Source organism: Orycteropus afer, unplaced genomic scaffold, assembly GCF_000298275.1.
Source record: "Orycteropus afer afer isolate SDZICR_OR568_19922 unplaced genomic scaffold, OryAfe1.0 scaffold00011, whole genome shotgun sequence".
NCBI lineage: Eukaryota > Metazoa > Chordata > Mammalia > Tubulidentata > Orycteropodidae > Orycteropus > Orycteropus afer.
This window is the reverse complement of record NW_006921598.1, coordinates 11,591,348-11,603,756: the sequence shown is the minus strand read 5'-3', so window position 1 is coordinate 11,603,756 and position 12,409 is coordinate 11,591,348. Positions and strand designations below refer to the sequence as shown.

Genomic DNA, 12,409 nt, shown 5'->3' with positions numbered 1-12,409 from the left:
AAAGAAAAGAAAACTTTCCTGAGGGCAAGGCAAACCACAATGCCTAGAACAATACTATTTCTCAGTTTCTTTATAAAATAGATATGGCAAATATCATTGAATTGTCTAGTATGGATGTCAGCAAAAACTAGTGTAGAAGTATTTTGAAAGGAATACTCCAGTAGAAAGGAAGATATATATATCACCTTTTGCAGGGTGTGTGTGTGTGTGTGTGTGTGTGTGTGTGACCCTTTATACTAGAGTATTCCTTTCAAAATATTTCCACGTTAAACTTTTGCTGACATTCATACTAGACAATGCCAATGCTATTTGCCATGATATCCATTTTATAAAGAAACTAAGAAATACCATTTTTCTAGGCATTGTGGTTTGCCTAAATAAAAATAAAATAAAAATTCAAATCAACTGTGAATCATTAATTAATATATCTTGATAAAAAGGGAATGCCTCTGTGAATGATCTACAGTTTAAATATCAGTCTATCTAATGCTCTAGGCCTTCTTTTCCAATAAAGTAATAAAACTTGTTTCTGAAGACCTGATGCAGAGGATCTAGGATGGTACTCAGCCTCCTGACTCAGCTGCTTCTACTTTTGTGCACCTGTATACTTTTCTGCATTTTCCAGATGTTCTCCATTGAGCATACATCTACTCTTCACTTATCAACTGTCTTATCAGCCAACATTTCACATTTACGACAACAGTAAAAAATTTATCTAATTATTTTGCTCATTAATGATGTACATCTGGCAGTAACAAACACTGAGGTAAAAGGCAAGAGTAACGTTGGCTGTGATGGTTAAGGTTATGTGTCAACTTCTCTGGGCAGTGATTTTCATTGGTTTGGCAGTTGTATAATGATGCTATTAGGCAGTTAGGTAAAGGAGTCATCTTCCATTTTATGATCTGATGTGGTTTTCCTTCATTTTCACGTAACACCAATTTTCACATAACAACCTGGTCTTTGGAGCCTAACCATGTTGATAAGTGAGGAGTGTATTATTCTGATTATTAAGCAAGAAGTAAATTGCCAAAGAGCACCAGCAGCCTACAGAAAAGCTGCCGCTATTTATCCATTCCTGAAATAGTGATAAGACCAAAGTGTTGAGGTGTCTTAGGGTATCTCTGGCTAAGGCAGCTTGTTAGCTATGAGAAGTTTGAGATGGAAACAGCAAGTAATTAGGGACCCCGTGGTGGTAAACTTGAAAACCTAATTTACCACCATCCCAAATAATGATGAACTGCCCTATGCAATCATGATGTATTAATAGGTAAACGATTCTTTCTTTCAAAGGCCAAAGAAAGGCAAAAAGAAGCAGTGGAAAAAGCTCTTGAAGAAGCAAATGACAAACACAAAATTGACCTTCTTGTTCTGGAAGAGAAACATCAAAAAGACCTACAGGTTTTTATATGGGCTTGTTTGTTGTCTTTTAAAAAGTATTTAAGCTAGTGAAAGTCATGGTAAGGGCAGAAGGAAAGAAAACAATAAAATATAAAATCTAGGTTGTTGTTTAGGAGGTTCTACCCACCAGCCACTGCATGGAAGAAAGATGGGGCAGTCTGCTTCTGTAAAGATTTGCAGCCTTGGAAACCCAGGGGGGCTCACTATGAGTCAGAATCAGCTCAATGGCAGTGAGTTTGATTTTGGTTTTGACTAGTAGCAGTGGCTCGGAAGGAAGATGGGGCAGTCTACTTCCGTAGTGATACCGTCCCGGAAACCCAAGGAGGGGTCTCTATGAGTCGGGTCCGACTCGACGGCACATAACAACAACAACAACAGTAGCAGTGGCATCAGAACGTACCTAGATTACTTAGTTATAAGCATGAGGATTCCTATGAATCCCAAAGCTGATTCCTATGAGGTGGAGGTCAGACATACCTCCACTCTCCAACTTCTTTACCATTTCTGATACCAGTTGTTCCTGCACCCCCCACGACATTTTCTACATCTCTGCTGGGTTCGATCATTCATTGCAATGGCCACAAAATTCATAAACCACATTCACAATTAAGAAGTAATAGGGTACAACTCGGGATCAGGATCATCAGGCTACAACTCAGGTTCAGAATCAGGAAGCATACAGGCAAAGTCTGGAAGGCTCTCGCAAAGTGAAGAGCACTTCCCTCCCTTCTTCAGTTCAGGAGAGCTCTCCTAGCTCCTTTCAACCACGCAAATAAGTTGTGTACTTCCTCTGTCAGCCATGCAGGCCTTTCTGCCTTTGGCCTCCCTGCCACGGGCCTTTCCACTGCTAAATGACCCAGCTCGTAGCCAGTGTATCATCTTTGTTCAGCTCTCTAATCTGCATTCCTACCAGCAGATTTCTGCTGTCAACACTAACTCTGCCACAGGGTCCCTTCCAGGCCTGTCACTGCTGTTTCTGCCACAGGACCTCTCACTGTCTTCAGTGTTACAGCCTTTGATCAGTTACAGCTCTTTTAAGAGGATCTTTACCTCCTTCCTCTCTCTCTCTGTTTCTTCTCTTTCTTACCTTTCTTGGCTTTTCTCCTTTTTTCTTTATACTTTCTGAAACCTCTGTGGGGTTGGTTGCATATATATGCAAATTCCTTGTCAATTTCAAGGCATGGACCTCCAAGCAGGGCCATGAATTTGACCAGTCCCCTTGATGTATCATTGTCACTTCATCTGTATAGTCTATAGTCACTCATTTGCATAATCTCTAGTACATTGAACAATCCCTTCAGGGTACATAAAATAGATCAATCACAGGGCAGGCTGTGAGGGTCAGACAAAAAAGAATCAAACCATCTGATTGTTTACAGTTTACTCAGAAAATGGACAAAAGTAACAAACCCTCTGGGATAGAAAACAAGGGCAGATAACTTCTCAGGGCTTAGAGGAAAAATCTCTCAAACTATTTTTCTGAAGAACCAAGGCAAAAGGCCACATAAAGGAACTTACTTTACCACAGTGTTTTATAAAGATTGGTTGTGAGACCAGAAGTTTCACAAAAGAATTGTGGGGTTTGTGGGTGTCATTCTCTGTGCTGAATTCTGTGGCAGCAGTGATGAGCGAGTGAAAGAGAATCCCGTAGGCTTACCCCCACCTCTCTTGCCACTGGCTTGCTTTCCTATGTTTCACTGTCTTTCTTTGGGAACTTGATCCTGAATGCACCATGCTCCTTCGAGCTTTACTGTGTTTTCCAGAATACTCTTCCTATCCCTTCACTTTGCTTGTCATCCTTCAGATCTTAGTTCAAACAATGCTTCCTAAGGGAACCTTTACTGGGCCAACCCTGAACGTGCCACACATACTGTCCTTGATACCCTATTCTCTGTCACAACAGTCATCATAGTGTGCTTCATTGTTTAACATCTGACTACCCCATGTGATCACAGCCTCCATAAGGGCATGTCTGTCTTGTCACCACTTTTGTCTCAGTGACCAGCACAGTGCCTTGAATTAATAAAGTGTTTAAATAATTGTTGAAAGAACGAAGCAAGCTGTTCTCTTCCTTCCCCTGGGCTTTCTGATTGTATCTTTACCTAAATTTATATGTACTGGAGTGCCAAGAGGGAAATGGAAGCTGTCTTAAGAGGTAAAACAAATGAAGGAAACTCTTTCTGACCTGTGACCTGTTCAGGTACATGCCTCTTGGTAATTAGTAAACTTTCTAGGGAGAAGCCCAGGGATTCAGTGTTTAATTCAGCTCCTCAGTTATAAAATCTACTCCAAGGAAAAGGATATAACACTATTTTCACATTTTGGCCAGAAGAGGGACAGGCTATGATGTAGTTCAGGTATGATGATCCAGGGACAGAGGCTGGCGTGAAGTGACACCGGTCTGGCCTCAGGTTTGGCCTAATTTAATAAGAACATAACTAATAAACAGATCAGGACTACTGGCCCATTTATTTATTGTTTGGACAGTGAGCACCTACCATATATGAGATCTAAACTAAGTGAGAGTAAATGGATGGTTCTTGTCCTCGGGAGACTTGCTGGCAAGAATGGGGTACCACCCAAGGGTTCCTACATGGTAGTGAAGTGCTCACATTTGACTCCAATCCTTTACCTTAGCCAGGCCTTGGTGTGGTCTTTGAAGGGTTGGCTGAGTCAACCCACTGACCATCCCTTATTTCAGTTCAAAATAGGAAAAGCATTTATAGCATGTCTTAGGCAGGTCTGCTATCTAGCTGGCATGTATCAGTATGACAGTGTTGGTTCCTCAAGTATTGTATTGAAATACTTCTCTATCATTTGATAAATTGCCACTCCCCAAATGCTAAGGCATTGGGCTGCTAACTAGAAAGTTGGTGGTTCAAACTCACCAGTTGCTCTGTGGGAGGAAGATGAGGCAATTCACTTCTGTAAAGATTTACATAAATCTGGAAAAGCTGAAGGGGGTTGCTATGAGTTGGAATCGACTTGATGGCAGTGGTTTTAAGCGTCCTGTCACCTTGGTTGTCCTCCACATATCACCTTGTTGTCCTCAACCTATCACCTTGGTTGTCCTGGTTCCTTCCCTGTGCTCCCTCCTGACTACATCCCTCAATCCATCAATTTAAAAGGATAACTCTTGTCTTGGTAGGGAGCTCCAGGGTCCTGCCCCAAGTACTACAGCCAGGGCTATTCTGATAGGTGGCCCCTGCCATAGTGGCTGATACACATTTTGAATATCACTCCTGGTGTTAGGTTCTGAAGATACAAGGATAACTTAGATATGCCCATTTTGAGGAGTTCACATCCTAGTATTCTTTTTAGTGATTTGATTGTACCTCATATAGCCTTTGGGTGGAGTTGATGCACTTAGTGCGCCTATGGAAGGAAGTCCTAAGAGGGAGGCTGATCTCTCTGAAATAGTTACCTACTTGAGAATTTATACTTAAACCACCATTTCAGGGATGTTTCTTATATATGAAGAAGTGATTTAGGTAAAGGAATATGTAGATTTTTATTTCAGTTGTAAGGTGCACAGATACAGGTATCAGTACTGCTTCTCAGGGGTTGCCTTTGAGCCATCTGCTCACCTGGGAGCTTTACATGCAGATTTCTAGATGTCCCTTCTGATCTATAGAATTAGAATCACTGGCAGCATTTTAAATTCATGACCCATGTGATTCTCCCACATATTAAAGTCTGAGGTCACCAGTCTACAGCAAAAAAAAAAAAAAAAAAGTTCTTCTAGAATACCAAATGGTAAATTCTGGTATGTAGAGATCACTAAGTATCACTCTTATATGATAGGAATTTGGGATAAGTCTCAAATGCTTGCTGTTAGATAAAATTTCGGGATCTTACCCAAATGGACAGGTAGTATTTTGGAAAGTTGTTTATATTATCTTACTCAAATACATTAACATTTAAAAGTATAAATGAACAGATGGAAGCTACAGGAAAATAAGAAAAATTAAATTAGGGAATATAATGAAGTCAGGATGAATTTAAAACTTAATAATGTGTGTGAGCCATGGAGTACTGTGTACTTATCACTAATTTGACCTTGAGCATTCTGGAAGTCAATGCAAAGAAGGAAATGCCATGAGTCACCATATTGATAAGGTCAGATAAATCAAATGTTCAAGAGAGGTTTAGATATTCCTAGCTGTGATATTGTCCAAGAGACATTTTTCATGTGGGAGACATTGTATAGTAGATATCTGTCAAACATCTGTCCAGTAAACAGGATGGATTTCATGAGGCTGCTTCTTACAACATCTTGAAATGTAGGTTGGGTCACTCAAAATGTATTCCAGTAAAAGTAATTTGATTGCGAAACCTCCAGTTGAATAAGAACACTGCCTAACAGTAGATTTTTGAATTAGTTTTGTAACTTTTAAGCGTGTACAGGTTTCCCTTACTTTCTGAAAGTAGAGAGCTTCTATGAAATCTTTCATAAGCTAAGATGGTATAAAGCCAAGAAGCAATTACCATTAATTTATATGGGAAAAATGTTGAGCGTTCCAAGACCCAAAAAATAACCTACCAAATCGTACTAAATAACACAAAAAAACCTAAAATAACACTAAGATATAGGAAAAGCAAACATGAGATGATACATAGCCTATGTAAAGTAGACATCATGTATGTACAGTGTAATTCCCCGGGAAGGAGCTTGCTGATGTCACTGTTGCTGCTCAAGTGCGCGCTGCCTCTTTAATGGCTCCAGTGCAGAACAAATGTTGAATGCTGTTGTGCTTTTTGCCTTCTTTTCATAGGTGAAAAATCCTTTTGGGATTTCTTTTGGTTAGTGAAAACAGGTACTAATGTAGGACTTTGGTAAATGTGAAGTGATGTAAAGTAAATTTTTGAAAAGTGTTGTTGTTGTTATGTGCCATGGAGTTGGACTCGACTCATAGTGACCCCTCTGTGGGTTTCCGAGGCAGTATCACTATGGAAGTAGATTGCCCAGCCTTCCTTCTGAGGAGTGGCTGGTGGGTTTGAACTGCTAGCCTTCTGGTTAGCAGTCAAGTGCCTTAGGCACATGCTATATGAGCTCAGCAGTAAAATAATTTTGGTTTTACTAAATCATTACATAGAAGAAAGGCTAAGTTTAATACTCTGAGTCCTAGCTTACAAACAAAACAGCAAACTCACTTCCATCTAGTCAATTCTGACTAATAGTGATCCTCACTGGGTTTCCAAGGCAATGCTTTATGGAACCATACTACCCCATCTTTCTTCCTTGGAGCACCTGGTGGTTTTGAATGACTGACCTTTTGGTTAGCAGCCAAATGTTTTAACCAATGCGCCACCAAATATCCTTCAATTTTAGCTTAGAACTCAATAAAAATAAAAAGCTGGGATATCAGTTTTAAATATGATTCAAATAGAAATTCATTAGTGTTGTTGTTAGTTGCTTTCGAGTTGTTTCTGATTCATAGCGACCCTCTGTACAACACTTGCCTGGTCTTGTGCCATCCTCACAATCCTTGCTATGCTTGAACCCATCATTGCAGCCACTGTGTCATACATTTTGTTGAGGGTCTTCCCCTTTTTCACTGACCCTCTGCTTTACCTATCATGATCTCCTTCTCCAGGGACTGGTCTCTTCTGACAACATGACTGGGGTACAAGACATGAGTCTGCCCATTCTCCCTTGTAAGGAGCATTCCAGCTATACTTCTTCTAAGATTTATTTGTTCTTCTGGCTATCCATGGTGTTTTCAATATTCTTCTCCAACATCACAATTTAAATGTGTCAGTTTTTCTTCAGTCTTCCTTATTCATTGTCCAGCTTTCACATGCATATGAGACTACTGAAAATCACATGGCTTGGACCAGGCTCACCTCAGTCTTTGGAAAAATATATTATTATGAAAGTATTTCACCAATCTAAATCTTAACCACCTAGCAATCTCAGTTATTGACAATATAATTAAAAGCCCAGAAATAAGTTAAAATGTCCAAAATAAAAAAGTCAGGCTTATTACCCATAGCAGAACCTCTCTATCACTGACTCAGATCTTATTTATGCTTATTATGTTAAAGTATTTGACTTCTAACCTAAAGGTCAGAAGTACAACCTCACCCGCTCCTCCATGGAAGAAAGAGATAATAGCCTGCTTCTGCAAAAATTTGCAACCTTGGAAACCCCATGGGACAGTTCTACTCTGTCCTGTAGGATCCTATGAGTTGGATTTAACTCCATGGCAGAAGGTTTGGTTTGGTTTTTGACAACCTGAACTTAACAGACTTAGTTGTTTAATTTTCCAAATCTGAAATAAAAGAAATGCTGAAAACTAGAAATGATGGAAAAGGACATACTGACAGCAGTTAGGATGAAGAGTCCTCAGCTCAATGGCCTGGGAAGAACAGAAAATTTGTAAAAAGCAGTTTTCATATCTAAAAATGCACAGAAGCCTGGGGTCATGTACGACAGAGAAAAATAGCCCTATTAACTTCAGCAATTATATACGCTATAACATTTTTAACCCAGGGCAATAATTCATCTTTGTCTACTGAGCCTGGGTCATCAAGAAAATATAACTTGTGTTCATATGTTCTTTTTATTTAAAGATTTAAAAGATTTAAGTGTTAAATTTTTAGAAATGTTTCCATTCAAGATATTTATTATCAAAAAGTTTCCATGTGTAAGGGACAAAGCCTTCTGCAATGTGGAAAACCCAGCTAATACTTGTAAATAGTAAATGTTTTACAAAAAACAAAAATGTTCTAAATGCATGAAATGAGACCACTGGAGAGATTCTCAAAGTTGATTTCTTTGATCTGTTTCTGTTTCTTATTTTTTACCCTTAGAGTAGCCAAGGTGAGATGTTAAATCTCCTTCTGAAAATCTGGCCAGCAAACAGTTACCACACTCAACTGCTAACAGAAAGGTTGAGGTTTGAGTCCACCCAGGGGTACTGAGGAGGAAAGGCCTGATGATCTGCTTCCAAAACATCAGCCATTGAAATCCCTGTGGAGGGCAGTTCTATTCTGACACACATATAGGGTCACTATGGGTTGGAATCTACTTGACAGCAACTGGTTTTATTTGGCAAATAGTTTAGTTGTTGAAATGATTTTCTAAGAAGGTAAAAACCATTTCAGGTTTTTTGAAACTTAGAATTCTCTTGACCTTTTCTCCGCTTCAGCTGCAGAATTCTGTCTAGAAGCATTGAATATGGATGTGGCTTCCTCAGGGGCCAATCACAGAAAGGGGTGGTGGTGGGTGAAGGGATATGAGCAAACTTCAACCAGGAGAACTCTGCTGTATTGGTTTTATTTCTTTGTACTTCTGGGTAAGATTTCATATGGGATTAATAAGGAATTCTGCAGCTATAAAAACAAGACCAAAACAAACAAACAAACAAACACTGTACCATCTTTTAAAACTGATTCCTGGAATGAAAAATAAGTTGATAAATTTCTTGAAAGACTCTAGCATCTTAGTCAGCAATGAAGCAAGAAACTAGCAGGTGAAAATTCTGTTTCTATTCATAGTTCTTCCATTGACTCATTTTGTGATATAGAACTTGATTTTTTTATGTTCTCTCAATATCGTCCCCAAAATAGAGATAAAACTTTACCTTTCAATGAAAAATTTGAAGCTCCCAGATGAAATTAATCAGTTGACCCTCCTTTCTGGATGTTTCTGTTACCATACTCTGCACGATTAGGTTGTGGTTCTCCTCCACTAGACAGTGAATCCCTTGAGGCTGAGGACCCCAGCATTCTCGTGTTTGTATCATCTGGGAACACTGTGTAGATAGTAAGCATTTCCAGAATGATGACTGGGTTTTCCTTTAGGATCGTTTGTGAGTCTGTTTTCCTGAAGTCTTGTTTCGACTAGTGCCTTTTCTCTTTAGTTGGCTAGAGAGGCTGTCCATGGGTCAGTCCTTCTACCCAAGAGCAGTGGAACACATGTTCCTACCCTTTGCCATCGAGTCAGTTCTCACTCACAGCAACTCCATGTGTTAGAGAGTAGAATGGCCCCGCAGGACTTTCTGGACTGTGATCTTACATATTGCCAGGCCTTTCTTCCATACTGCTGCTGGGTGAGTTTGAACTTTAAGTTAGTAATCAAGTGCAAACCATATATGCCACCCAGGATCCTTCACTTGCTCCTGTCCCCTCCATTAACAAGAAAGGGCTCCTTAACACTAATGAGGAGCTAGAAAGTTTGAATGAAGGTAGGAATTGGCAGGCAACTTCCTGTAACTGCAGGAAGGCACAGCTGTTTTTTACGTGAGCCTCAGGTTCCCTCCTACTCAGGAGGAAGCACGGTAATTAGTTCTACCATTTTCTGGGACTAACATCCTGAGGTAGAATTGTATTACATATTTTAAATTACATATAAAGACAACATGAGACTATAAAATATTTAGACAATTAAGAAAAATAGACCATTAATCTTATCCTCCCCTCCCCAACACAGCTGTTTTAATTTTTGAATATTTCCTTCCAAAATTATCTATGTGCATATTTATCAACATAATTTGTACCTTTCTGGTTCTACTTAACATTATATAAATAGAAGTTCTCCAAATTATACACAGTTACCTTTTAAATCATTAGTGTTAACGGTGCATATCCCATGAGGGAGATGAACTATGATTTAAATAGCCTTTTAGTGTGCAGTTTTGAACATCAAAGCTACAATATCTAAACTTAGTTTTAATGTTGCTTAAGGACATAGTGGATAAAACCAGGTTACAGATGCTTCAAAATATGGAAGAAGAAATGAAGAGAGAAAACTTGGCTGCAGAACAACGCATGGTCCACAGAATCCAAAGGATTATGATGGAGTGCCACAGGGAGAAGGTCCAGGCCGTGGAGAAGGCCAGGGCTGAGGAAAGACTAAAAGCCCAAAAAGAAATCCAGGCCCAGAGAAGGTATTCCAGAAAACACATTTGCAAATTAGTATTTTACTTTTATTGAAATCAACTTGGAGAAAGAGATAAGGTTAAAGGTATATATGTGGATATTGCCCAGTTTTTGTGTTTTTACATTTTTATTATGGAATATAGCACACATATGGGAAATATATAATATATTCCAGAATATTTATATGTGTGGTTTAAAGAAAAATAACATGAATGCTCAAGGACCCACCCTCAAGTTTAAGAGGTTGAAAATTAACAACATTTCTAAAGTCCCCATATGTTCTTCTCCAATCTTATTTCCTTTCTACTCCTCTCCAGGAGGTAACTACAGTTCTGAATATTGTGTTTATTTTTCTGTATCACCACTTTTAAGGGGCTGAGAAAAGAAACCAAGAAGTATTTTTTCATAAACATGTAAAAGTTGACCTAGCTCAGCTAGCTTAGATCATGCACTATTGTGGATATTTAGTTCTTTGTTTCTTATTATGACGCCGTAGAAGAAGTTGACATTTTGGACATCCATAGAGCAAAAATTCCAAGTCCCAACTCATTGCTTCTCACCCCCTCTCTAGCTTCCAGAGACAATCATTTTCAATACTGGCATCTGTATTTTTCCTTACCCTTTTGATGTATTTACAACCATATATATGTCCATAAGGAAGCTCTGATGGCACAGTGGTTAAAGCATTTGGCTGCTAACCAAAAGGTCAGTAATTCAAATGTACCAGCCGCAGGAGAAATATGAGGTAGTCTGCCTCCATAAAGGTCTGTATTCTTGGAAACCCTGTGAGACAGTTCTGCTCTGCTCTGTAGGGTCACTGTGAGTCAGAATCAACCTGATGGCAGTTTTCTTTTTTCTTTTTTTAAATGTGCATAATCACAAATCATTTTCTATAAGTCAGATTGTATGTATATATATTTTTAAAATATCAAGGTAACCATTTTTAAGTATATAATGAACATGTGATGGAATTGGCCAGTTTTTACAGGAGCTATTTTTATGGATTTCTAGGTCCAACAGAAAATTGGAATTTCCAGATGTTAAGTGACCTGCCCAAGATCGCTCAATGTTAGCAGCAAAATTAGAACTGAAACCTCCATGTTTGGCCTCCTAGTCTACAACTTCTTCCTTCTGCTTTGCTGCTTAATTAGCAAGCAAACAAATCTATTTGTATATAATTAACTGATAAAATCTTCCTTTTCAAACTTAGTAGAACAGGGCCACAGATAAACTCCTGTAGGAGGGGCAGAGAAATAAGAAGAGGGCTGCTGCTTTGGCAGTATGAGTGGTACCTCCCTTCCTGTATAGACTACAGATAGAGAAGAGGAAGGTGAAAGAGGATTTTGGGATGAGTTTGGAGAAGGTGGTACAGCTCCCGAAAGGATTGTGACCCAAGTCGTGGAAGATTGTACCTTCTTTTCCTTTCTCCTCCTCCCCTGCTTGTGTGCAAGAGCACTGCCCCTCCTAGTGGAGCCTCTGGGGCCACTCCTCATTCACAGTCTCTTGTTCTTGCTCTTTCTGTATTGCTTTCACCCCTCTACTCCTTTCCTCAAGTTTAAATGGAGAGTTTTCAATGGCCACCTTTTATTGAATCAATAGACTGAGATTAGGGAACGTCCATGCCTATCATTTATATATCTAACTCGAATGTCCATTTTGTTCACTCTTGTTCCCCAAGTGCCTTGAAGAGAGCCACGCACATGGCAGCCACTCTTAAAATTTGGTCAAGTGGCCCAGATTTGGAGCACATCAGATCCTATTTCTAAACTTTTCTTAATTCCTGCATTCTTTCGAACATTTGAACAAACTAATATATGGAGAGATACCATTGTTGAGAATTCTGAATCTGACTGTAAACTTTTATCTTAATCTTTAAAACTTAAGGATTCAGAACCCTTATAAAAAATTTTAAATGCATAGAAAACATTTTTATGGGTTGAGGTGATTAGATTCTACATTGCTTCAAACACTTAATGTACAATGAGTTTGGGAAGCAAATTCTTTCATAGTTTAAGAATTGCCTATGACGGCTACCACTGTCATCCACTTGGAAGGGATGTAGGAGATCCTGGATAGAGAGGGAGAACAATGTGAAACAAAACTCAAAATCATTTGGAGGGAA

At 39.1% G+C, this 12,409-nt stretch overlaps 1 protein-coding gene across 1 annotated transcript in view; it reads left to right on the top strand.

Annotated features, from left to right (window-relative positions):
- CUNH6orf163 (chromosome unknown C6orf163 homolog) overlaps positions 1-12,409 on the top strand; it is a 22,166-nt gene that overhangs the window by 5,181 nt on the left and 4,576 nt on the right. The window contains exons 3-4 of the mRNA XM_007951007.1: positions 1,294-1,401; positions 10,093-10,295. Of these exons, the coding sequence (XP_007949198.1) occupies positions 1,294-1,401; positions 10,093-10,295 (311 nt within the window). The remainder of the gene's footprint in view (positions 1-1,293; positions 1,402-10,092; positions 10,296-12,409) is intronic.